Source organism: Pteropus vampyrus, unplaced genomic scaffold (assembly GCF_000151845.1).
Source record: "Pteropus vampyrus isolate Shadow unplaced genomic scaffold, Pvam_2.0 Scaffold1, whole genome shotgun sequence".
In the NCBI taxonomy this organism is placed as follows: Eukaryota; Metazoa; Chordata; class Mammalia; order Chiroptera; family Pteropodidae; genus Pteropus; species Pteropus vampyrus.
In genome coordinates this window covers 40,943,931-40,971,389 of record NW_011888782.1, presented here as the reverse complement: position 1 = coordinate 40,971,389, position 27,459 = coordinate 40,943,931, and the positions used below count along the sequence as shown (strand labels likewise).

Here is a 27,459-nt window from a genome sequence, read left to right as displayed (position 1 = left end):
GGATACCCACATAGTTTGGGGGAAAATAATATAAATGACAATAAAACAAATGTGTTTCTAAAAAGGAACTGTTATAGACTTTTCTCCCATGGTAATATAAAACTGAATTTTTGGAAACTTAACACTTGTTTCCACATGTAATTTATGTAATTATACACATTTAAATTATACGAAGTTGGCAGTTAGTCACACTAAATTTCACAGATTATGTTTAAGAGAAAGTTTATTATGTGTTCCCTCAATGGTTATTTTTTAATGTGTTCAATTATGCTTCCTTTTAAAAATGGAATAACTTAGTCTACGGCCATGCCACCCTGAACAAGCTGGATCCCGTCTGATCTCGGAAGCTAAGGAGGATCGGGCCTGGTTAGCACTTGAATGGGAGACCACCTAGGAAGACCAGGTGCTGTAGGCATAAAAAATAAAAAAATAAGGGATTGTAAGCTGACAAGGTCCTTGCAATCTGTGAGGGTTGTCAGGGTTGCCTCAGATAGATAGATAGATAGATAGATAGAAAGACAGATAGAAAGAAATGGAATAACAGTAACATCAAATAACAGCAACTGATTTATGAACTGAAAAAGTAACCAGCTCAACTCCAAAGCTTATGCTTTTAAACAAGATTCAACATCTTTTATTTACATATTTATGACATACATTAATGGTCTTATACAATTAACTAAATCTAATAACAATGGTGTGGGTGGAAAGCAAGAGACAAAATTCCAAATTTTAGTCAGGTTGAAATACAGTTTTCCTAACTGAAAGATATGATAAACAGCCATTATAAAGTTACAGACTGTATGTCCATTCACTTAAAATTGAAAGTCAGCCACACAGCTATTGAAATGAGAAATTTGCAGATGCAAATATTACATATGCGGGTATAATGCATGCATGTCATCACATTTATTCTTTATCTCTTAAGCCATTTTTAAAGTAAACTGGAATAAGTATCTTAATATATGTACATCAAGGCACATTCTTTTCTTGTGCTTTAGGAATGATTTACATGTCATTTGCTTATATCTTTATTTTATACCTTATATTACCTTCAAATATTTAGAAGTTTAAATTTAACAATTATAGCTTGAGTGGTAGTTTCCCAGGAGAGACATGTGGCATCTCCCCATAGTTATTTTGAAAATCAGAAAATTGGATAGCTTAAAGAGGTGGAATTTAAAAATCAAACCCAAATTTATAATTATCATGTAACTTTTAAAAATAATTTATTTTTAACAATTTGGTGGACCATAATCAATTTCTTTAAGTAGTATACTATAATGAGGGCTGAAGACTTTTCAATATTCTGAAATTACTGATAATTATATGACAACCACAGGACCACTGTAGATGTCTATATTGTTATCCTATTACTAAACTGCAGTTTTTCAACAAAATTGAACAATTAAACATGATATAAGAGCTGCAAACATACCAAACCTAGTTTTAACTTGTTCATTCTTCAGCAAAAGAACAAGAATTTTTTTTCCTCCATGTATTATCCTCTGTTATCAAGGAGAAGTTTCCTGTTAACAGTGCTTAATAACAGAATTCTTTACTCATGGTCAATTTATTTGCCTTGAAGAGATAGTATAGTAAGGCTTTAATAGGCATTTCATGCATTTTAATGGCATTTTAAAAATCAGCTATTCATTTAAGGGTTCCCTATACAGGTATGTATACTGTGCAAACTTGATTACAACATTAAGTGCTTTACGATAAAATAAAGAATCCCTGACTTATAAGGGCTTAAAATAAATAGTAAGTCAAGAATCACAGATTTGAAGCGTTTAAAAACTGTAATATACCTATGCATCCTACTAAAATGCTTTATATTAGAATTTTTTAAATCCATAAACAGGGCAAATGAAATCACAAAACTATATTTTGAGAATAAAAGAGAAGAAAAGCTGACTATTGCAGCCTTTTAAACTCAAAAGTATATAATAATGTCAAAATGCAAGTGAAATTGTACAGTTTTTCATTTAGTACAGTCCTTTATAAACATTAATTCATAAAAAGTATAACATGATAAACCACTGCCATCAAATAGATGTTTTCAATTTCTTTACAGTAAACAGACTTTTCTACTGAATCCATTAGACAAACCATTCAGAAATGTTAAAATATCACCAAATAGCCCAGAGTCTTGACATACAAACTCTAGGCAGAGTCACATAGTACTGTAAACAAATGTTCTGTGGGTTCAGTATACATGAGATGTCACTTTAAAAAAATCTCCATTACTATATTCATTCTGCTTCTGAAATATGTGCCACCTCTACTTCAACAGTTTGAATAGCTTCTGCAACTTCAGATAGCTTCTGTCCTTGCTGTTGTGCCAACACGTAATTAACCACTTGCATAATACTTTGGTCAGAAAGTGTAGATACAGATGGATACTCTTCAGTAGCTGCAACGGCTTCAAGAGCTTCCATAGTTTCTCCTGTCACTACCACAGTCTCAAGTTCTTGAGGACCACTGCTTTCTTGTTCCTGCATGTCTGCTGTTAAGATGCTAACAGCATGCTCCACCTGAGTTCCCTGGTTGTGAAACTGAAGGGTATCTTTTTCCAGCATAATTTTGCAAGGCACATAATCTCTGTGGAATTTAGTCATATGTTTACGGAGTGTTCGAGCATCTATGTAAGCTTCACTACATACAGGACAGACATAGGGTCGTTCACCGGTGTGTGTTCTGACGTGGCGTTTTAGAGATCGGGCATCAGCCCAAGCTACTCCACATGTTAAGCACTCAAATGGCTTAACTCCTATTAAAAAAAAAAAAAAAAGAAATATGGTATGTGTGATGAGGTATAAATACAAAAATATATTAAAGTGGACTGATAAATAATTTTTTACTTCAAGTACAGCAGCCCATAAGCCTTTCTATCTTGACCGCAAAAATCTTTTATTTAGGACCTAATTGGTTTACCTTAGAATAAACTGGTTTCTGTGCTATAATCTCTATAAAGATGTGCCCACTGATAGAAGTTACTAAGACAACTCTGAGTTTCTATGCATGGTCTCGCTTAAACTTCACAGCAATCCTATAACCCTAGGATAAAGAAACAGGCTCCAAGTAGTCCATAAAAATATTGATAGAGAACACTAAACTCACTAAATTAGGTATTTAGGCTCAGGATCACCTCTATCACTTGAAAAAATCTTCCATGATATGGGATAAATATCTTATCAAGGAAGGTAAGGTAACAGGCAAGAGGGCTGATAAAGGGAGAATCACTACTGGATTGGCTTTTTTTATACACACACACACACACACACACACAATATAATATGAAGTATAGTTACCTTCATGGTTGTTCATGTGTCTCCTATACTCTCTCAGCTGAGTGAATTTTCTTCCACATCGTTCACATACCCGTTCTAGGTTTTGCTTTGCTCTTCCTTTTTTCCCATGGGTAGCTTTCTTTACATGCCTTCTGAACAACGCTTTTTCATAAAATTCTTTGCCACAAATGTTACATCTAAAACAGGGGAAAACCCTAAAAGCATCAGTATCCACAAGAATTAATCCAAGTACATATATATCTCAATTAATTCCAGATCCTTCTCAAATTTACCCACCTGTAAGGCTCAGTGACAGAATGAGACTTAACATGGGAATACCAATCTTTCTTCCAACTATAGCATTTATCACAAAATTGGCACTGGAATGGCTTCACACCAAGATGTTTGTTCATGTGCTGGCGAAGATCTCTAGCTTCAAAGAAACTTTTTTCACATCTGCAATAATAAAATTAAATCACCTAACTGGTGCATCTTATTATTTTTTGAAAACAAGTTTCCAAGAATTCAGTATATGCTTGGGTTCCTAGAACTCCACAAGATGATCCCAATTTAAAACAAAAAAATTCACTAGTATTCTAATCTTGCAATAAGGCTGTAGGTGTTAAGTTCTTTTAGCTCTCTAGACACCAGAAACATTTTAGAAAGAATCATGTGGAATTCTCAAAGGTTACTAAAGAGGACTTTTATTTTCTGTCTCCCTCTCAACCCCATCTGATTCCCTTTACACTCTCCCATTCTCTGTCCATGTGTTGGGAGTGGGTTTCACCCTTGACCATAAGGATGGAGCAACTGACTCAGGCCTAACTCAGAGCACAGCATTCCACTGGCCGTAGCGATTGATTCAGGGATGAATCAGACCCAATGGGAGTAAACCTCAGAGATTTTATACGAAATACTAAAAAAGCAGCTAGATAAGTTAGGAGTTGAGAGAATATGAGACTGAAACCATTTCCCCTGCCCTATCCATATGGAGCCTCAGAGACACCAAACGCTACTGTGAATCCAGTTAACATTAAACCATTCAGAGTCCTAGACTTTACCTTTCATTCAAGCCAGTTTAAAGTTGGGTTTTCTTTTACCTAACAACTAAAAATGAATTGAAAAGCTATCTTTATTTTAAAATAAGACTGATTAGAGTGATATCAGCCAATATGTAAGAGTAAGGAACTCCTAGAGCCCATTCCTCCACAAAAACAATGGACAAAAACTGAATCAATTTTATCGGAAACTCTGGAAACTAAAAGTTTACTGCGACCAGGCAAACATGTAATCAAGAAAAAAACAGCTGAATCTCAGTAAGAGAGCCTTGGCATTTGAACTTACCCTGGCCGCATCCCTATTCCTCGGCTCGGTGGCAGCCATGAAGACGACTGCATTCTCACTACAGGTTCCTAATGCTAGAGGAATTTATTCTCAAAGAACTGTGACTGTGTGTTTTGACTTATCTAGTGACTCCCTGAGGATCCCCTCAAAGGGCCTGCCTTTATTTCACCTAATTCCTCCAGGGCTGAGGACTAGAGGGAAGGAGGAAAAGTCTGAAAACATTTACAGGCAAATATATTAGCCACTGCCATTTGGGACAAGGAACAATAGTTTGGTAGAAACAACATACAAACCAAAAGCTTGGGAAGAAAGGCTGAGAAATGAAATGCTTTGGGGAATAGGAACTTTGAAAACCTCTCACATATTCCGAGGAATCTAGAAGTCCACACACTTATCCAGGGCTGGGCACATGCTTAGAAAAAAACTGAGAAGGCCCTACGCTCTCACCTCTGGCTGACTATGTACACACAGGAAGAGAGAGCCAAGGCAGAGTTATAGCTGCCTGGCTGAGTGCTGAAAGCATTCTGGAATTAGACAGTGGTGATGCTTACACAACACTGCGAATGCACGAAAAGCCACTAAATTGTACACTTTAAAATAATAAATTTTACGTTATGTGAATTTTACCTCAATTAAAAAAAAGACACTTCAGTAGGTTTTGTAAAATGAAAAGAGAGAGAAAGAAAAGGAGTGTGAAAAAAGGAGAAATTAACAGAAGACCCCAACTTTCAGAAAAACTGTCTAGAAAGAAACTCTGGCTAGCACCGGAGACAGTTCTTTCCTATAGTCCCTACTCCTAGGTACCATATTAGAAGAATCTCTTTAAATCATTTTAAATGAGTGATCTGTATGGTATGCAATTTCTATCTAAATGAAACTTTGAAAAATCATAAATAGCAACATCTAGGCAAAAAACTTATTAAAATCAATAGTAAACAAATAACAGTTTAATATTATCTTCAAATATTTTTTCCCAGCTTTATTGAGGTATAATTGACAAATAAAATTTTAAGATATTTAAAGTGTACATCATGATGATCTTATGTACACATTGTGAAAAGATTCCTTCCATCTAGTTAATGAACACATGCATCACCTCAGATATGTGTATGTGTATGAACATTTAAGTTCTACTCTCTTAGCAAATTTCAATTATGCAATACAGTATTTTCAACTATAGTCACCTCAAAAATTTTCTTTTGAAAATAACTTTCAAATAAACCAAGTAAGAACAAAAAGAAATTAATTGAACTGTTCACATATTAAACACTTACTGAGTACAATGATAGCCTCGAACCTCAGGCTTTGGCTGGTGTTTCTTTAGGTGCTTGCTGAGTCCAGAGCCCCTGTGAAATGACTTTCCACAAATTGAGCAATGGTACTTGGACTCCCCTATAAAAATAAAACCAAGTCACAAATCCAGCAATCAAAGTGCTCTTTCAATAGACTATTTTATGTCATATTTTAGAAGTTACTTTATCAAGGGGATACAGAAAATATAACACCTGGCAACCACCTAAGAATAACAACAAATCATTTCAAAATCTCTATTTCCTCTCCACTATAGTGCTAACAAGGCTACTACTACCCAAAGAATGTGATACACTTACATAATCACCTGGATTATAATAGCACAGAGTTGAATTCAAGTTCCAGAGCAGATATCTACCCTTCACCAGCTATTTCCACATAACTGCTTTAAGCATTTGAAATTAAGTATGTGTGAAATAAAAATTCTAATGAAATTATAAGCCACATACCAGGTTGACAGTTACATGTGCCCATAGCTTAACTTTTTAAAAGCATGACCATTTCTTTAGGTGCCTCGATCTAAATTATGTATGATTTAATACTCAGGATACGTTTTTCTACACTGAGAGAAACAACACATAGTTTGACACAAATAAGAACTCTACAGCCAGACTTAAGAACACCTTTTAACTTTACTCTCAATAAAAAACTGCACACATATAGCCATTAATAGTATATCAACATAATTTCTGAAATAATCACAGCATAATCAATATAATAGTAAATTAACAATATATAATATAAACTATGTCAACATAAAATTTTCATTACCTGTATGAATACTCATATGTTCTTGAAGACTCCGTTTGGTAACAAATGACTTAACACATAGTTCACACTGAAACTGCTTTTGTGATTGATGGAGACTCTGGTGTAATTTTAGACCATGCTTATAGATGAAAGTTTTCCCACAGACCTAAAACAGCACAAGTGTTTAAACCAGTAAAACAAAAAGGGAGATAGGGTTGAAGAATAAGGACAGAGAAACTAATATGCCATTTAAAATAGAAATCTTAACTTATAAACAAAATAACAAAGTGAAAGTTGAAACAACCAGTGTATTAGCTGGTTGATCATCCTCCGATGCAATACTTAACAAAGACTGTTATTTTTCTTACACCCAAGTGATCACTGGTGCAGCTCAAAGCAGTACCAAAAAACCTCATGCTGTCCTTGTGAGACCTAATATAAAATATACCTTATATATTAAGAGATTTGGGAGCTTAATCGAGAAAATATACTCATTTCCTGCTACACCAACTAGAACAGTATTTCTTACACTCTATGTGATGAAGAACCAGTTTTTTTCACTCTCCCCCCAATCCATTAGGGAGAGATTTTTGTTAAACACAATAAAAATGTCACAATTGCCGTGACCATTTCTAAATGCTTATTCTCCATTTCTGTACTTATCTTCCACAGACCACACATTTTGAATAGTGCCACAGTAGACCAGAGGCCTAATTAATAGTTAGTTTTTAAATTTATGAATAAAATGCCAAGTCATTTTATTCATAAATTTAAAAACTAAGAAGAGGGAGAAGTAGGGCCGTGAGTGACAGTATACATAAAACACGAGTGATCATATGTTGATAACTACTGAATCTAGATGAATGGTACATGAGGATCTAGTCTGTTCTCTTATATTCTAATCTTATATAACAAAAAGCTAAAACAAAAACAAACCAAAAAAATGAGAGAAAGCAAGCGGGAGAACAAGTGAGAGTGAGAGAGTGAGTGAGATCGAGAGAGAATAGCTCAAGTTGGCTATTCTTTACCTAGGAGTCATATTTTGGCATTTAGGTAACCTTGGTTACCTAAGAGAAAGATACATAGCTTAGGCAGTATCTTTGCAAAAGAGATTTGTTTAAACCCTAGGTTTCTTCTGAGTCCAGGTCAGTCCTGCTAAAGGTTATAGGATTACTGGGGTAATGAATTGGTTATCCTCACCCAGCACATACTCTGAGTCCTAATAAGTTTTACAAACGCCCTAAATATATCCATTTTAAATTACAACAAATTAAGCAGCAAATTAAAGAACACAATTGGGAAGCACCCTTTTACCCAGACAACAGAGTAAAAGAGTCATATAATTCCTTGTGACGTTTTATAAGACGGTGACTCCACAATCGACCAGTCTCATCATTAGTCAAGTTCCAATCTTTATATAACAAAATTAACATATGGCTTTACCTGGCAAGCATGTGGCTTTACACCAGTGTGCTTTAACATATGTATTCGAAGAGAATATAATTTAGGTAATGTCCTTCCACATATGGAACATATAAATTCTCTTTTGGTTCTGCCTTTCTCAGACGATGTTCCTGATGCCTCATTAGACGTGGAAGTGGAAGAAGATGAAGTGGGCGCCACTTTTCTGGTATGTCGAATAAGGTGTGCTCGTAAGGAGGCACTGTACTGAAACTGTTTTTTACATAACTGAAAGAAAAAGTAAACAAAATTCCTTCTAAATGTAATTCCATTACAAAGGTTAAGTGAAACTCAACTTGTATTTCAATTTTTCATTTCATTGTTACAATTATGGAAACCAATAAACGAATATAATATGTAAGACAATAAGCTACGTATCAGATTATAAAGACAAAAGCAATAAAACCCAGCCCCTCAATCTGGAGAAGTTTACAATCTAACCAAAGAAATAGGATTTATACGTTAAAAAGGAATGAGATATTTCAGAAGGGGAAGTAATCTGATCAATGAGAAAAGGCTTCAACGAGAAGGCTAGGTTTGTATTGAAGGAATTGCAGGACATAAAGACAGAAGAATGCTATTATTTCCAGGAGTACTAATAATTATTAGGTGGAGCAAAAACAGGGGTCAGAAAAGAAAAATAAAACTGTGATGGTCCTTAGGTTTTATTTATCCTGTTGTTGTTGGAGATTCATGAAACCAAAGTTATATATGCTCACCATCTACAAAACTTATTTTTTAAAAAATAAATATATCTCGTCTATGGCCCTGCCACCCTGAACAAGCCCAATCCCATCTGATCTCGGAAGCTAAGAAGGGTCAGGCCTGGTTAGTACCTGGATGGGAGACTACCTAGGAAGACTGGGTGCTGCAGGCGTAAAAAAATAAAAATAAAAAATAAATTAAAAAATAAAATCTCATCTCTTGGTCCACCATCTCTTCCATTTTTTTTTTCTTTTGACACTCATGATGCTATTTCTGTAACTCTAACAGGAATAATGGATAATGACACTCTCCTTCACAAACTCCCTACACATATGCAAATCCTTCCCATTACCTTACTTTCTCAAAACTATAGTTAAATCATAATTTCGATTAGATCAATTTCAATGTTTACATTATTTGGATGATGTAAATGTTATTACAGCTGGGTCATATAGTATGCTATGGTTCTCTTTCCTTTTCGTTTTCTTTTTTGCTTACTTCTTTTTATATTTACTGCTAATTTATCACCAAACCCTTCCCTCGATTGTCTACTGAGAGATTTAAAACACATCACCTTATGGGAGATCTCTATCAAAGAACTATTTATTCCAACTTAGGCTGGTTGTTTCCTACACTTGGACTCTTTGTAGGAATGGATTCCAAGTTTCCCGTTTCCCATGTCTTGCTTGTTTTAGTGGAACAACTCTGCCAACGGCTTTTTGAGAAAGGGAGTTTGGGAGGTAAAACTTTCCAGACTTTACATGTTGGAAATGTTATTCTACCATCACAAATAACTCATAGTTTGGCTATAGATTCCAAATTAGAAATCATTTCTCTTTAGAATTTAAAGATACTGTGCCTTTGTTTTCTAGCTTCCATTACTGCTGCTGAAAAGCCTGTAGTCATTTTGACCCTTACCGTTTCTATGAGACTGACCATCTTTTTTCTCTCTTGCAATTTATAAGATTTTCTCTTTGTCTCTTGATTCTGAAATTTCATAATGTACCTTGGTATAGATTTATTTCATCCATGGTTCTGGGCATTCAATGTGCCCTTTTAATAAGAAAACTTCTATTCTTAAGCTCTTATGTTCTCTTAATGTGACCTTTTAAAAAAAAATATTACCTAGTTATTGTTTCACTGACATAACTGTTTCATTTATCTCTGATATAAATCACTCTGAATTGGGATTTTTTTAAGTTTTCTTCTCTCTGCATAGTCAGAGATACCCTTGAGGTTGCTTTTTAAAAAAATATTTATCACGAGTCTGATTATCCTTGATGTCTATTCATATTTCAGAATAAGACGTTAAAAAACTTGACTGGAATTTCTGTGTAAGTGGGGGAGTCAACCAAAGGCTTTAGTCAGCAGTATCTTTAGGTCTTTTGTTTATGGGCTTCAGATTTCTCATCTCTGAGAAATCTTTTTGCTTTCAGGTTAAAGTCCTGGCTGCTAATATTCTGGGACTTGATTAGGGAATGGGAACTTGAAAATTTTCAATATTCAGTATGTAAGCTTTTACTTCTCCCTGTTTTGGGTATAGTACATTCACCCTCTCTGTACACAGTGTTCTCCAGAGCAATTATGGTTTTATCTTTTCTAGAAAGTAGAGGATGGATCTTAGTCTGAAAGAATCGTTATGGGAACTTAATTGCTTCTTAAAAAGACTTTCTAACAACCAGACTCACTACTACTTTCAAGGTAGCTAGTAATATTAATTTCTGAGCTGTTTGGTAGTTCTACAATATAATTTCAGTTGACCCTTAGCTTTCCCCCACAGAAAGCCTGGCAGTGAGCCCTTTTAAATCTGCTGAATCAGTTATTCCATTTATTTAGCAAAGTCCAGAATTTAGTTGCTAGGGTCTCCTCTCCCGTTCTCTTTGCCTTTCTATGAGCTTATATTCTTAAAATGATAATTTTACTGTTGTCTTACTAGGGTATCAGGAGGAACTAGAGGTACATCATTAAGTATTTCTTTTTGTCAAGGAAATGACATGTAAAAATCAGAAGATGACTCTTATAGCAATACAAGGGAGAGAGACAGAGAGAGACTATAAATGGTAGGATAACAATAAAGCAATAAGTTGGATTCTACTTATCAAGAAGTTAGACTCATTTTCAATTAGCTTTCCAGATACTTACCGGACATTTGTAATCTCTAGCTCTTTCATGTTTCAGTGTGTGCATTATTAGGGTGTATCTTCTCTGAAAAACCATTCCACATTCCCCACATTTATGAGGTACGTCTTCTTCAGTATTCTCTTTAGCATCCCTTTTTGGCTGTTTCATCTTTTTTCCTCTTTGAACTAATTTCTGCGCCACCTAAGTGAGGGAGAGAAAACACAATCTAAGTAAATACGATCATTTTGATTTTTAAACCATGAGTCATGTTATAAACACTGCGAATTCACATTATCTAATTAACACTGGTACTTAAAACATTAAGTTGCTTTTCTGAACTTACCTACTAACCCCAAAATTATTTTCACAATAGACATGAGTTTATCAACAGAATGCTTTCAACTTAAAGCTAAAACTCCAAAGGTTAACTGATCACATACCTGTTGAACTGCTGACTTGGGAATGGCTTTCCGTTTCTGCAGCTTTTTCTCCATTCCTTTGTGTAGTCGGATATATCCCCCTTCATTAATAGAACGCTGTCGAAGCCTGCTTCTGTAAGTATCATCATCAGGGCCAGGGTCTGTCTTTGCAACTAGATTTTCCTGATCTTTTAAAGATTGGCCAAGGTTCTGCCTAGGCTCTGGAATGTCTTCATCACAGATATCCTCAGTTGATGTGTCATTTCCCATATCACTGTTTTCTGGAGAGCTACTGATTACATTCTCTTTTGAAAGTTTAGGATAAATATTAGAAACTGTGCTATCTTCTCTGTTGTTTAAAGTTTCTAGTTCTGTCTGGTTTTTTGTTACTAAATCAACAGACTGCATTTCAGGATGAGAATCAGTTACACAGCCTACAGGTGAAGGAGGCAGAGTGGCTTTAGCCTCTGAAGAAACCTGGGGCTCAGGCTGTTGTCCTAGCTCTCCATTCTGCTCAGCTTCTGGTAAATCTCCATTCACCAGTAGTACAATTTCACAATCTCCAAGTTCAGTAGATAAAGTTGTTGTAGTTCCTTCATTGTTAACCACAGGAGGTGCCGTACCTCCATTTTGTTCTGGTAAGTCCTGAGTAGATGCAACTGTTTGTACTTCACCCTTCTTATATACTGTTAGCTGCTTCTCTTCCATTAGTTTGTGTACACTTTCACAGATTTCTAAAACTTCTGACATGAAAAGATGCCGAGCCAAGATGGCTACATCAGCCATGCTACAGAAGTCAAAACTTAGCACAGAAGTATAGGCAAATTCCAGTAAAGGAAGGAAGCTTGCCTTACAGAAACCTATATGAAACAAGACAGATGGGAGACAAAAAAGTCAAATCACCACTAAAACACCTTGTAAAAACAATTCATATGCAACTACAACAACATAAAATTGAATATAAAGGCAAATATGACCATTTATTTTGCAATTAAACACCCTGGATTTGTTTTGTGTTCTGGTTGCTTATTAAGCCTTGACTAACTCACTTCTATGAGCCGACTCTCTCAATACCTAAAATAGAAAATAATATCAGACTTACTACCTCAAAGAGTTGTTGTAAGGCAGTCATTTTCAAACTGTATTCCTTAGAACCCCGGGGGTTCCTCAAATTCCCCTCAAGAAACAGCTGCTGGAGAACGGAGGGTAAAAAAAGAGAGGGACGCAGGTGAGTAGGCAGGGTTCAACCAACCTGTCCCCTAACCTTACTTCAGTAAGTACAGCTATATATTTTAACAATAGAAGTCCATACAAAAATTTGATCGTGAACAAAGGGTTCTACTAAAAATTTAAAGACAAGGTCTAAGGCAGAAGGATCAGCAAATTTTTCTGTAAGGAATCAGATAATTAATAGTGCAAGCCATAAGGTGTCTGTTGGAACTACTCAACTCTATCACTGTAGCTAAAAAGAGTAGCCACAGATAATACATACACAAATGGGTGTGGCTATATTCCAATACAACTTTATTTACAAAAAACGAAGGAAATGAGGCTTGGCCTTTGCGCTAGTTTGCCTATCCTTGGTCTAAGAATGAAATAATTACTATACACATGAGGCATTACATTATTTTGTGAGAAAATAAGATCAGTTTCTTTTCTAAGTTCTCAGTACTTCACTTTCAAAAGCCATTTTTAATATTCACAATTCAAAAACCATAAATTGCGATGAAATGTCCAGCTCTATCTCCATAACCAGTAAGCTTAAAAATCTGTATAGCTTTCCAGAGTTCCTTTTTACAATCAAGCAAATATTTTTATTCCCCCTTCTTACACAGTGTCTTATTACACATACTGTTCTGTGCATTGCTTTTCATACATAATAATTTATCTTAGAAATCTTTTATTAAAATAGAGAGAGCTAAAGGAATCTTTTTTTTAACTAAATTTATTGAGGACATTGGTAAATAAAATTATAGAGGTTTCAAGTGTGAAATTCAATAATACGTCATCTGTATATTGCATAGTATGTTCACCACCCAAAGTCAAATCTCCTTTTGTCACCGTATATTTGATCCCCTTTTTCCTTATCTACCTCCCCCACACCCTGTCCCTCTAATAATCACTAAACTGTTTTCTGTGAATATGAGTTTTTGTTCATTTGTCTTGTTCATTTGTTGTTTTCAGTTTTATATTCCATATATGAGGGAAATCACATGGTTCTCAACTTTTTCTCTTATTTTGAAGTAAGTCAGAAAAAGTTGAGAACCAAAGCAAACTCTTAAAAACTCACATTTGCTTGCTGTGTTTTTCAGTTTTGACTCAAGGTACATAGAATGTGGTCCTTTTACATAGGCAGATGGGATGGACAAGCATACAGGGAAGCCTTAAACTGTGAGATATATTAGGAGTCAGGTTGAAAACTGAGGGAACTGCACATCAATATTATCATCATGGCTAATTCAGCCATTCCTAGGAAAGTTGATAATTAAATAGTCTGAAACCATTGTAATCCTGCTACAAATCATGAAACCAAGTTTAATAAGCTGAGGTAAGTAAGAATATTTCTTTAAAAAAAAGAAAATGTACCAACAAAATAATGTATTTTGGTATTTTACCTAGTACCTTTTTAATTTCTAAGTTTGAAGTCATAAGAAAATTTGACCATGAGAGAATTAACACTGTTCCAAATAACACTTTGAATATCTAAAACCATTTTTTCAAAGATTCAAGGCATGTTTACTGTAAAATACTATAAAACACAAAAGAAAATAAGAAAATAAAAAATCACTCATAATCTTACTGCCACAACATAATTTTGGTATTTTTTTTAAGCCCTACCCTTTATACGTACACATATACACACTCTGCAAAACATTTTAATCAAAATGAAATGGATAATTTTGCAAGCTGAAGAATTCTAGAGCTGTTACACAACATGAATATAGTTAATATTACTGAACTGCACACTTAAAATCATCAAAAAGGTTAATTTTATGTTTTTTATGAAAACTAAAAATTAAAAAAACTGGATAAAAATAGTTATAGATTAAAAAAAAAATTATGGCAGGTACTTCCACATTTAGCAGTATGGGCAGACTAAGATGCCCTGAATGACCCACATGCTTTTTAAAAAATGCTAGGTAAAAATATTTAAATATATTATTTTAAATATTCTCAGTAATGCAGCACTAAGCGGAAAAGGTAGAGAAATCTTCCCTGAGGAGTCAAGACCTCAAGCCAGGCTTAATTTGGTGTTGTTTTTTTTTTTTTTTTTTTTTACATACATAACACTTCGGTAGTCATAATAAAAAGCTCAAGATGAGAATTTAAAGTGGTCCCAGACTGCTAATGCTCACAGTATTTAAAGAAGCAAACGTTTTCTCTGTGGAAAACACCTTCAACACAGGACTCAAAGATTTCCTGCAAAGTTCTAAAGAATATGAATTCAGTATACATAGATTTAAAAAAAAAAAAAAATCGCAAAGAAATGAGGCATCATGAACAAGAGCTAGCAGAAAAAAATAGCCTAAATCAAACCAGCAATGATCTGATAGAATAAAGGGTAGCCTACCAATAGAGCAGAAGATCATGAAAAGTAGCTACCTAAAAGAGACATCTGAAAGAGAACTAAAAAGACCTGAAAATGGAAAACATAAATTTGAACTAAAAAACTTAAATGAATTTAACAGAAAATTAGACAAAGTTAAAGATTAAGTGAACTAGAATTTTCCAGAATAATCTACAAAGAAATGAACAAAATATGAAAGATTAAAAAACAGAGAATAGACAATGAGAGTATCTCATTTTATTTTTAATTGGAGTTTCACAAAAGTAGAAGACAATAGAAGAAGCAGAAACAATTTTTGAAAAGATATTGGCTGAGAAGTTTTCTCAACTAATGACAACAATCTCATTTTTGGGGTTCAGGAAGTCCACAATTTCCACAGAAGATAGTTTAAAGATCCTCATACCAGTTCAAAGATCCTCATACCAGAATAAGAACAAAATCTAGAAATATGATGTTTAAAGAGACATCTAAAACATAAAGATATAAAGAAGTTGAAAATAAGAGATGGAGGAAAGATATCCTGGGAAAAAAGTTTTTAAAAAAATCTTGTTTACATAGCTAAAAAACATTTTAATAGTAGCTAAAATAGAAAAATAAAAAATATTTACAGTAGCATCCAACATAGGTTTTAAGAATGAAAAGCATCACTAAAGATAAAGAGGGTCACTATATAATGATAAAAGAATGTTTTCATAAAGCCATAATTCTAAATTTATGTGTATGTAATAACATGGCCTCAAAATACAGAAAACAAAAATTGAAGAAAATAAAAAATAGACAAATGAATCACACTAGTTAATAATATTCTAAAGCACTTCTGTCAGTCAAATTATGCTTTGGCATAGGGGTAAGGAAAGCTTTGTGTAAAGAGCCAGATAAGCAAATATTTTAGGTTTTGCGGGCCATTGGTTTATGTAGCAACTCTTCAATTTTCCCCTTTTAAGCTCAAAAGTAGCCACAGACAATATGTAAATGAATGGATGTAGTCTTCTCCCAATAAAACTTTATTTACAAAACAGGCCAGATCTGACCTGCAAATTGTAGTTTGCCAACTCCTGCTTTAGCAGGATTAAAAAAAATTAGTAAATCTTTAGTAACAAATATGTGAAAATGAGAGAAAAGGCATAGATAACCAACAACAAAGAATGAAAACAACATACCAAAAATCACTGGAGACATTCAGAAGAAACTATTAGGAAAAATTTTGTGCCAATACACTTGAAAATTTAGATGAAATGGACAAATTCTGGCAAAAATATAACTTTCTATAAATTACTCAGGATGAAATAGAAAACTTGAATAATTCTCTAACCATTAAATTTGTCAAATTAGTAGTTAAAAGTTTTCTCCCAAAGTTCACTACAGGCTCAGGCAATTTTAGCCACCATTCTTACCAAATATTCAAGAAACAAATAATTCTAATCTCACAGTAACTATTTCGGCATATGTAAAAATTGGAGAGAACACAGATTTTATAAGAGGTACACTTCTGCTATCAAAAAAAGACAGTGTGAAAAAGGAAAATTACTTATAAAGATAGATGCAGTCTATGGCCATGCCACTCTGAATGTGCCTGATCTTGGAAGTTAAGCAGGGTTGGGCCTGGTTAGTACTTGGATGGGAGACCACCTAGGAATACCAGGTGCTGTGGGAGGGAGAGAGAGAGGGACGAAGGAAGCAAATATTTTAAATAATATTAGCAGACCAAATGGCAATTTATACAAAAGGTGATAATGACTAAACTGAATTTATTTCAGGAATGAAAAAAATAGTTTAACATTAGAAAATCAACATAATTTCCCACTTTAACAGAATGGGAAAAATAAAGATGGTCTCAATAGGTACAGAAAAAGTATGTGATAAGTCAACATTCATTTCAGAGAAAATTTCTTTAATGTTAGAGAGCATAAAGAATTATCTATTTAAAACATTTACCAAATAACATATATTGCATGGTAAAAAAAAAAAAAGCACCTTCTTTAGAAATAGGAATTAGATGAATCAGCATTCCCTAACCTTCTTGAGACCAGGGATCAGTGCTCCTATGAGAATCTGAGGTGGAGCTGAGGCAATGATGCTAACACTAGGGAGCCGCTACAAATACAAATGAAGCTTTGCTGACTCTCTGGCCACTCACCTCCTGCACGTGGCCAGGTTTCTTACAAGCCATGGACAGGTATCTGTCTCTGGCTCGGGGATTCGGGATCTCTGAGATCCCCATCTCTATTCAACTGCTGGTTTTTTTTTTTGTTTGTTTGTTTGGTTTAACATCCTAGACGGCATTGTAAAGCAAGAAAAAAAGTTAAGTTCAAAATATAAGAACTGGAAAGGTAGAAACAAAACCACTTCTATTAGCAGATAATATCTTTGTTTTATGTGAAATATCTCAAAGAGTCTACAGATAAATGTCTATAGATAAAATGTCATTTATTCTGAATCTATAAATTCCAATAAAAGGAATTTAGCGGTAGTACTATATATAAAATTAATATACACTAAAAATAAATCAGCAATTATATAACGTTAAGAATTAAAAAACTATAGCATCAAAAAGTATCAAGTACCTTGGAAAAATCTAACAAAAGGTACGTGGGACCTTTATTGGACAGAGCTCTAAAACGTAATTAATTCGATGTAATCTCTATCAAAATACATTATTTTCTTTTTGTGCAAGTTGATGATCTGCTTTTACAGTTTATATGAAACAGCAAATGGTTATGGATAATTAGGACCCACCTGTCTAATAACGGTAGGAGAATTCCCTTATTATAAAGTTAAGGTAATTAAAATCAAGTAATAAGAGTATAGAAAGGGACAACCAATAGACAGAAAAAAGCCTAGGATCAGTTCCAAACACATGTAGAAATTTGTAAGAGAATTTGCATGGTCTATGGATGGGAAAAGGATAGTTTTTACTAAATGGTTCTATGTCAAGTGATGATCAAAATGGAAAAAAAAAAATGATATCAAACATCTATCTCACACCAACAAAAATAAATTCCAAATAGATTAAAAACTAAATATGAAAAAAACTATGAAATTTTTAAATATATGAAAATACCTTTATGTCTGAGTAGGAAAGAATTTGTTTTAAAGTATAAATAACATAAAGAAAATCACTGATGAATTCAACTACATTATACTTGGAAGTTAAAAAGAGATGTATATTTTATAATTTTTATACTGTACACATATTTTATAAATACTCTTTAGATAACAAAAAAATTTACTAATGTCTACTTCATCTACTATTGGCTTACATCATATCTGCTGAACAATACATAAAAATAAGCATTGGAATGAAGAATAAATGAGGTAGTTTTTTTAATATTAGGATGCTGTACTGCAGTTATTTTGGGACATTTTCTTTGCTATAAGCTACTGAGAAACTGGAAAAGAGCAACACTCCTATGCTTCTTTCTCTTTCAGATGTATAAATGACAGGGAAAAAATCCAAAGCTAATATATCAAAAGACTACACCTGTGATGAGTTTTATTATTCAGATAGCCCAGTATAAGACATATTTTCTTCTCTGAGTTACCAAACCCAGAGAAAAGCAAATACCACTAATCTAGAATGTAAAGCAACTCTACGCTCCATAAAAGTTTTTGTTTACCATTGTATCCCCAGAGCTTAGGGATGCTTAATAAATATTTTTTAGTAATTGAACATGTAGCTACTGCTAAGGAAAACTATGTATTTGTTTTCCCAGAAGAAGTGAATTTAAAAAGGATATGGTAGAAAATGGTCAATAGTTTAACTAGGTTAAGTATTTCTATATCTGGATAAAGTCACTTTCTTGTTTCACAAAGAGGAAATGACATTTTACCAGTGATGTCAGTAATTCAAGAGTTGCAGCAAGTTAATATTATGAGAAAATGGATAAATAAGGTTAGCTATTTTAATTCCTAAATTTTCATTTGTTGACTCTTAAGCCCTTATATAAGAGTTCTAGTGAGACCAAAAGAAAGTCAAATTATTTATTCACAATAATAACAAAAAACCAAAAAAATCTACACCTAGAATTCTGAGTATTCTACACTGACAGTTTGAACCTAATGAATTCTAATGATTAATCTTAAAAAATGAAAAACAAGACCTAAAAAAGTGCTCTATAATTACATGTTCCACAACATAAGATATAGGCAGTCAATTTTTAAATAACAATCACTTAGTATAATAAAACTGATGCAGTTATGGATTTCTCTCATGTTTTTAACAGTGTAAATCCCCGATATTATGCTACAATTGTGTCACCTAAGAAGCAGTGACAGGAAATGATAGCCTTTACCATAAATCTACCTTGGAAACCTTGCTAAAAGGAAGGACCCCCTCAGTTCGGCTTAGTCTGCTGCTATAAGTGGGCTTATCTCACTTTAGCATAAATTCTGAGTTTGTAAGAAACACACACACGCCCCCTCTTCCAGTGTGTACTTGTAAACAAAAAGCAAGAGTATCAGAAAATTCTTACCAGAAAGATCGACCACTGCCTCATGACTGGAAACAGCTCCTTTCTCAATAAAAAGATCTCGAAAATATTCGCTATTAGCTGACAAAACAGATTTATGAGCTTTGTACTCTTCTCCTTCAATTAACAAAGTAACATCACAGAACTGGTTGGAGAGTCTCTGTTCATTCAGCTGTTTTAAAACAGCCTGACAATGTTTTGGAGAAGAACGTTTCACCACTCCTTTGGTGTCAACCTATCAAAATAAGTTTGAGACCAAGAGTTGTATTATATATCATCTGTATATCTATCCTTAATGGAATTTAAGATTAAGATAAGATACATTATTTCCTTTTAAAAGATACTCCAATTAATATGAATAAATAGCCTCATATTCTTTCTTTGTATTACCTATGTATTTAAATGGAAAGATACGTTGTTCTCGCTATTTTCTGCTATGTTCATTCTACTTGACCCAATGAAAACCTGTATCTCACTTTTTGCTGGCTCTTCTACTAGTCAGAAATTTGATGATGTATCAAACTGATGAAGGCAAAAAACAAAGACCTAGCCAGCTTAATTTTACCTTGCTGCATAACCCAGACTGCTTCCAGAAATGTATTCTGTCTACCTATATCAATATACCATTAAAAAGGAAGAGAGAAGGAATGATTAACAACAAACCAACAAGTTACATTCTGAAAAGGGAAAACAATAGGCATATTTCTGATTAATGAAGATAATATTAGCATACTTTTAGTGTATACAACATAGTGCATTCCTTTAGACACAGATCTGCTTAAATCTTCAACATCACTTCCAATACTCAAGCAGTTCAGTGGTTTAAGAAAAAAATTTACGGACTAGAAATACTAATGCACCAGTTACACATGTCAAAGCTGAATGGAAAGTTCCACTTACAAATACAAGTTCATGTTTAGATACTGGCTTCTTTTTTGCAGGCTTGGAGGCTGTAGTTGGAGGTGAAGTAAAGTTGCTCAGGTCATCTTCAGATTCATTACTTTCGTCTCCAGATTCTAGGTCTAGTCCCAATTCTTCCAACATTTCCGAAGTATCTGATATTGGACGGGAGCGATCTAGCTTCTCCTGGCATTTGCTACACTGTTTAATGTAATCTTTGACTTGTTTTAATATACCTACAAAGAAAATAAAAATTAACAAGTAAAATTTAATATTGCTCTCATTTGAAAGTTGAAGAACGTATTACAGTGTTAATTATTTAATCTGTGTACACTAATGTATGTTCCAGTGCATATGTGCACACACACACACACGCCCCACAGAGCGAGTTCTTTAGAATTTAAGATACCTTTTTTCAAAGATATAAGGTTATATAAATGATGGTTTGTTTCCATGCTGAGGTAAGGTGTTTTGTTTTCCTAGCTATTCACTTTCCTACCATATAAGATGACTATGTAGAACTGTCCATTTCCAAGTGAGCTACGATTCATTCATGCAATAGGATCTATATAAAATTGCCAATATTCAACTGTTTTTGACCTTCACAAACAGTAACAATAATGTGGTTCAGGCTAATATCTCTCTACCCTACGAACATCAGCCTTGACCATGTAATTTGCTTTGGTCATTGAACATGAGTGGACATGATGAGTGTGTGTTATGTCTCATTAGAAGCTTCATGAGGCACTGTTACCCATCAGTTCTCTGATTTTTGTATCTTGTCAAAGAACAGCATGTTCCAGATGGATGCTGTACTTTAGCCTGAACTGCAAATGAAATAAGACAGGTGGAGCCAATTTGCAACTTGAACAGGACTGCAACCAAATCCTGTCATCAGATTATAAATCGTGTTTTTGAAAGTTAAGATTTTAGGTTTATATGAAATAATAGCATATGCTATCTAATAAAAGTTGATTATACATAAGCCACTCACAAAATGCTATTCTGTATTTCAACTTCCAGCTCAGCATGTTGGGGTCGGGGTAGGGAGCAGGGAGGAATACTTTTCGTACAGCAGGTCCTCAAACAACGTTGTTTTGCTCAATGTTGGTTCGTTTTAACATTGATAAGATGCCATGGGAACTTAACTCTTGTTTATATTAATTAGCCTGTGGTAAAACTGGTTTCCTTATACATCATTTCACTTAAAGTCACAGCACCTATGCACAACATTAAGTGAGGATTTCCTGTGTGCGCACGCGTGCACACGTGCACAAACACACACACCCCCCTATCACTATTATCAGATAGGACCAACTAATCCCCATTCTACAGATGAAGAGAATGAAGTCCTAAGAGCTAAGTAACTTCTCCAAAGTCACATCTGTTAAAATGCATAACTGGGCCTCCAGAAACCCATATTATTTTCGGTATATTATGCTTACTTACCCAGGACACATTTGTCCATCCCTGTGGCAGAAACTTCTTCCCCCACAATTCCCAAATAAATTGCAAATGAAAAGGCTTGTTAATTAGCTAAAATGATAAAGAGGTATAAATTCCTGAAAAGAGTTTAAGATGTCAAAACATACTAAGTTCCTTGTTTTCAACCTTCAGAGAGTATTCAAGCAATATTTTTCAAATTGTATTATGTTCCATACTTAATAAATAAAAAAGTATACTCTGGACTAATAAATTCAGAAATTATATTCTCATTTAGCCACACAATGGATAATATCATATTTAAAGCTCTGAGTCTACAGTAAAGAAATCTGTTTAACCTAGGAATTTGCCGAACTGGTTTGTTCACAGAGCACCATTCTTTAGCAGAACCTAACTTAGAAAATAACGGGTTAGGGTTAAATATAACCCTTCACTAAAAAGGCATTTACATAGATTTAGAGAGCAATAGAGGTTATATTCTAGTATCTGAAAATGTTAAAAGTCAATAACAAATCTATATCTCTATGAAATATAGAGTAGGTTGTTAAAAACCAATTAAAAGGCTGGATAGATAAGTTACATGTAATTAAGAGTGAATGGAAAAGGTGTTGGCTCTGTAAGAAAGTGAAAAGATGTTCATTCTCCTTGTCAAAAAAAATAAGGTTGAAATGTTAAAACATTTCTGAAAATGAATAGTTGTGATGGTTAAACAACATAAAATATACTTAATAGAGGTGGTTCTATAGTGTAGTGGTTAGCACGTCTGCTTCACACACAGAAGGTCCTGGGTTCGTGCCCCAGCAGAGCCACGGGCGGTGGGCTGGACACCCCACCTTCAGAGTTCCAGGTCTTAAGGGGAGACAGCAACATCCGTAGGTCAGGGGTGGAAGTAGTGGGGGGGCGGTTTAAAAAAATTTACTTCATACCACTAAACTGTACATTTAAACATGGTTAAATGGTAAATTTTGTTATGTATATTTTATAATAAAAAACAAATGGGTATGTAGTGGGAGAATAAATATGTAAGAATATAAATATTTCTAAGAAAGAAACATACTTAGAGAATAAGAAGTGCTGCTATGAAAATGTACGTATCTTAAATAAAGACAAGTCAGTTTTTCTAATTAATTTTGGTTGTATTTCTAAACATTTTATGGTTTTACACAATTTAGTATATTCTGCATACAGCAGAGGTTTGATTAAACCATTTGGCTGAGTTCAAACAGTATTGGAGAAACTACACAGAAACATTTGGACAAGAATGAAAATTAAATAAGAAATACTGCAGGAAAAAATATTAATGTGTTAGTTAATCAACTGTCTCAAAAATCACCCTACTATGTTTTATAAGTCCTTTACTCAAGTGTTAGTGTTTCGATGGGATCACTTTAAATCTAGCTATACAGATTCAAAAACTCAACCTCCTTAATTTACTTACCTACAGCTGACTAAACTGAAAGAATCTGACCCAAGTTAACCACTCAAAAGACATCAATGTCTTTTATTATTTTAAGAGCAGGAAATTTTTGCATGGAGCTGAAATTATTATGCAGCAAAATCTGAATCCTCTAGCTTTATGATCATGGCCAGATCTCTAAACCTCTCTACGTGTGTGTCATCAACTGGTTTAAATGTTAATATTTGTAAGCAATTTGAACAGTGTCTGACACACAGTATCTACTACATAAGTGTTAAATAATGCTCACTGATCAACCACTCTGGTATTAAAAAAAAGTACACCTAAAACACCAAATTACCATTCAAAGGCTTTTTACTCAGTAAAGACTTAGAACAAAGAAAAATAAATGACCTTAGTGGGTAGTCCTCTAATAAAATAACTGGAGAAACAGTTTCTCACTCTAGAGCAGGGTTTGTCAACATAAGTAAGCAGTGCCAACATTTTGGGCCAGATGATTCTTGTGCGGGGAGGGGGTTGTCCTGGGCATTGTAGAAGTTTAGGAGCATCTCTGATTTTACTCAACTAAGATGTCAATAACAATCCCTCAAGCACCACCAGTTATGACAACCAAAACTGCCTCTATAGCCATAGCCAGATGTCCCTCAGGGAGGCAAAATCATCCAGGGTTGAGAACCACTGCTCTACAGATCTACCTGCAAAGCTGAATAACTGGCTCCCGTCAGCTTTTCAAGAACCTCCTGCCCCGTCAGTGCTCGATACAATACCCATCTCCTGTTCAATGACTTCAAGTGCCCTTGTTCTCCTCCTACAATCTGGTTCCCAAAGAATCAAAAAACCTTAGAGCAATACTGCCCGACCACAACGATCACAGTAATCGTATTTTTTCTGAGTATATATAGTGTCTCACAGTTTCCAAAGCACTATTCCCAGTATTAACAGGAAGAATACTGGGGAGGAGCAGCAGCTGCCTAGCAGCCCAGCTTGGAGAAGGCCTGAAGGTACCCGGCAGACACCAGCCTCGCCGCCATGATGCCTAAGAGGAAGGTCAGTTCCTGTGAGGTGGCTGCAAAGGAGTATCCCAAGAGGAGGTCGGAGAGGCTGTCAGCTAAACCTGCTTCTGCAAAAGTGGAAACAAAGCCAAAACAGGTGGCAGGCAGGAAAGGGTAAATCTGCGGACAGAAAAGTACAAGAAAAGGGAAAAGGAAAAGAGCAAGGGAAAACAGGCCGAAGCGGCTAACCAAGAAACTAAATAAAATTTACCTGTAGAAAATGGACAAACTAAAAACGAGGAAAGTCCAGCTTCTGATGAAGCAGGAGAAAAACAGCCAAGTCTGATTAACATCATATGCCATATCATATGGTCTCTGTCTTCCTTCTTATACAATCCAGAGGAATATTTTTATCAACTATTTTATAAATGCAAGTTTTTAATTAGCTCTAGAAACATTTTTAAGAAGGGAATTCCACTTCATCCCACTTTTTAAGTGTAAATGCTTTTTTTAAGAGGTGAAATCATTGCTGGTTGTTTTTATTTTTATTTTTGGCACAACCAGAAAACAGTGGTATATTGAATATGAGAAGACTTGATCATCTTGGGTGTCAGCTTAACGTTCCATAAATGGGGGTAGTTTTTATATCCTTTAATACAAAGCATGGCAATTTGGAGTCAGTCGTGCATTTAATATGTCTTGAACATTTTAAACTATTTCTATTTCCATGTTTTTGGTAAAACTGTTTCCTAAAGAAAACCACTCCTTGATACTGACTCTCCCTATCAGAACTTTGTGCACTTTGTAACATCTTTGGTTATGGTAGTCCAGTTTTCCTAGTAACTTTGTTAATATGCTATGAAAGATTGAAAATTTGGTTATGTAGTGTAAATGATATTAAACTGTGATTTAGTGAGACTTTGAAGTAACAGTGTATCACCATTTGAAGATATTGCTACTTGATAGCCTATTAAGGAAAATTAGCCTCCAAATTTTAAGTTTGAAAGTTAGTGTAACAACTTTAGAAGAGAATCACAACTACATGACTTTTTTAGGTTCTAGGTGCATAAAGAATTGTGTACAAACTCAAAATAACAAAATCTCGATTATGAAAGAAATATTAAAACACTCAGATCTAGGAGTATCTGCTATTCTTTACACTGAATTCTTGCCCTAATGAAGTTCAAAATGACTGTTTCCACAGTTACTCCAAATCACTTCTGCACATAATTGCATCATACCTTATTTACGCCGCAGTAGCACAATTTGAGGAATACGGATAAGCGGGTCCAAGAGAACCTCAAACCCGCTGGCCAAAACCCTAGCGGAACGTATTGGAGAAAGGAGCCCGGGCTTTGGGCGGGCCGTCACAATCCCCAAACCTTCAGCACAAACAGGATTTTAAAAAGCACAACACGCAGCCCCCCAATCGCCACCTGCCACCCAGAAGCTTCTCCTAAAGGAGCAGCCACCTCAGGTGCCGCGGAAGGAGGCGGGGCCCGCGCAGCTCGCGCGCGCCAGCCCCTCCCCAAGGCTGGCTCTACCCCGGAGAAGCCCCCCTTCGCCCCACCCCGGGTCAGGGCCCGCCCCCAGCTTCCCGGCCTCCTTCCTGTGGGAAGTGCGGCTCCTTTCGCGTCCCTCACACTCTCGGCTCCGCCTGGCAGCCGCTCCGCCGCTGAGCGTAGGCTGGGCCGGCGAAGGGAGTCCAGGAAGCGGGGCGAGAGACCCTCAAACTCGCGGTTCTGCTAACAGGCCCACCTTCGCCAGCAGGCCTTGCCTGGGCAACATGCAGCTAGCCCGCCCACTCGCCGCGGGCGAGATCCTACCTCGCCACCAGTACGTCTTCGACAAGTCGTGCCAGGTCTGGTGTTGGGTGTGGTGAGTGCCGCCCGGGCCCAGGTGCGCCGCCTCGATGAGCCCCCAGCGCCGCTCGGGCTGCAGCACCACCTCCAGCTCCGCGAAGGTCTTGCGGTGCCGCTGCCGCCTCTGGTAATACAAGATCCCGTCGCGCACTACGTAGCAGGCGGCCGCCTTGCGGATTTTACGCTTGACATTGCCTTCAGTTCCCGGGGCGTACGGCTCGCACTCGTTCGTCAGGTAGCGCAGGATGGCCCGGTAGCTTTCCTCGCTTGACATCGCTGACGGGAGCTCCCTGAGGGCGCCTGTCAATGGCGGGGGAAGAAGACAGCGTACTAACTCTGGGCGGATGTAACAGCAGCAGCAACACTGTAGGGAGGAAAGGCTATGTCTGTGGTAAGTGCCCTTCGACGGCGCCTGCAGCGCGAAGGGAGAACTGACGAGTTGGTAACCAGGGGGAACTGCACTTCTCCAGCGCGCGGGATCCGCTGGCGACTGACAAAATGGCTGCTGCACCACCGGAAGTGACGTAAATCAAGGGCAGTGGGTGAGGAAACTGAGCCCTGATTGGAGCACAGTGGCTTTCTGGCTTGCTGAAGCCGATCGAGTGACGTCAGGATTACGGGAGGACATTTTGGAAGTGGGTAGGCCCTTCCTGGGAGATCTAAGTGGCTTTGACCAGACATCTTAAGTCCTGGCAGTTTCTCGTTTTATTTCCCCTGAGCACGTGTAGGAGCTGATGGGCAATTGTTATCCCGTCCGAGATACCGCAAGATGTAAAGGAGTCACTTCCCCTTCCCCATCCATATACCTTCTGAGACAGCTGACAACATAAAAGCATACGATTTTAAGGCTCCAAGTAAAATATTAGCCTGTGGACATAAGACCAAAGAAACTCCATACACAGAGAAAGGTAGCTTCCAGTTAAACGCTATTAAAATCTAAGTGCCTCAATGATAGTTCTTGTAATTTCTAAACTTAAGCCCCTGGTGCCAAGCCACCCATCGAATAGTCGGGATTTTTCTGGAATAATCAGTTTATATAGTGACTATTTTCTGTATATGAAGGCAATCATGCTGGCAAGGAGTGGGAGGAATAGCTAGCACTATTTTCTTACATCGTATTTGCATATTTTCAGATGTACACGGGGGGAGGGTGAATTCTCCATTTTACAGCCAATATATACTGAATGCACAAAAGGCCTAGGAGATTTGAACTGCGTTTTCCAATGTGCAGTGTAGGTCCAATTTCAGATTTTTAGCTGGTAGTCCAGAGCAGAGGTTCTGGTCACCTGTCCCTTGGTCGTATCTGCAGTGCAGAGACGAGTCACAGGCCGATACATTCCTAGGCAACTGGGATCAGGCACTGGCAGTGCTCTTCTGGGGCCTGACCAACCCCTTCCTCTCCTA

At 36.0% G+C, this 27,459-nt stretch overlaps 1 protein-coding gene, 1 non-coding gene and 4 pseudogenes across 3 annotated transcripts; 5 read left to right on the top strand and 1 right to left on the bottom strand.

The window, feature by feature from the left end:
* The first annotated feature begins 296 nt into the window (after positions 1–296).
* LOC111736646 lies at positions 297–415 on the top strand (annotated as a pseudogene).
* A 190-nt stretch (positions 416–605) lies between these two features.
* ZBTB11 (zinc finger and BTB domain containing 11) lies at positions 606–26,548 on the bottom strand. 2 transcript variants are annotated; one of them, XM_011386996.2, is made up of 11 exons: positions 26,020–26,548; positions 20,342–20,577; positions 19,445–19,676; positions 11,426–12,264; positions 11,007–11,186; positions 8,142–8,387; positions 6,720–6,864; positions 5,912–6,029; positions 3,591–3,749; positions 3,315–3,490; positions 606–2,773 (listed from the first exon to the last, which is right to left on the bottom strand). In XM_011386996.2, exons 1-11 carry the CDS (start codon positions 26,327–26,329, stop codon positions 2,256–2,258), a joined length of 3,159 nt encoding a protein of 1,052 aa, XP_011385298.1. In that variant the 5' UTR covers positions 26,330–26,548; the 3' UTR covers positions 606–2,255. The 2 variants fall into 2 exon arrangements, with proteins under 2 accessions (XP_011385298.1, XP_023383147.1); XM_023527379.1 differs by lacking the exon at positions 26,020–26,548 and adding an exon at positions 25,435–25,619.
* On the top strand, positions 8,918–9,036 carry LOC111736935 (annotated as a pseudogene).
* Positions 16,518–16,626, top strand: LOC111736787 (annotated as a pseudogene).
* Positions 22,521–22,593, top strand: TRNAV-CAC. The gene has a single exon. It is a non-coding gene; the product is annotated as a tRNA-Val (tRNA).
* LOC111735989 lies at positions 22,857–24,744 on the top strand (annotated as a pseudogene).
* Positions 26,549–27,459: the final 911 nt, after the last annotated feature.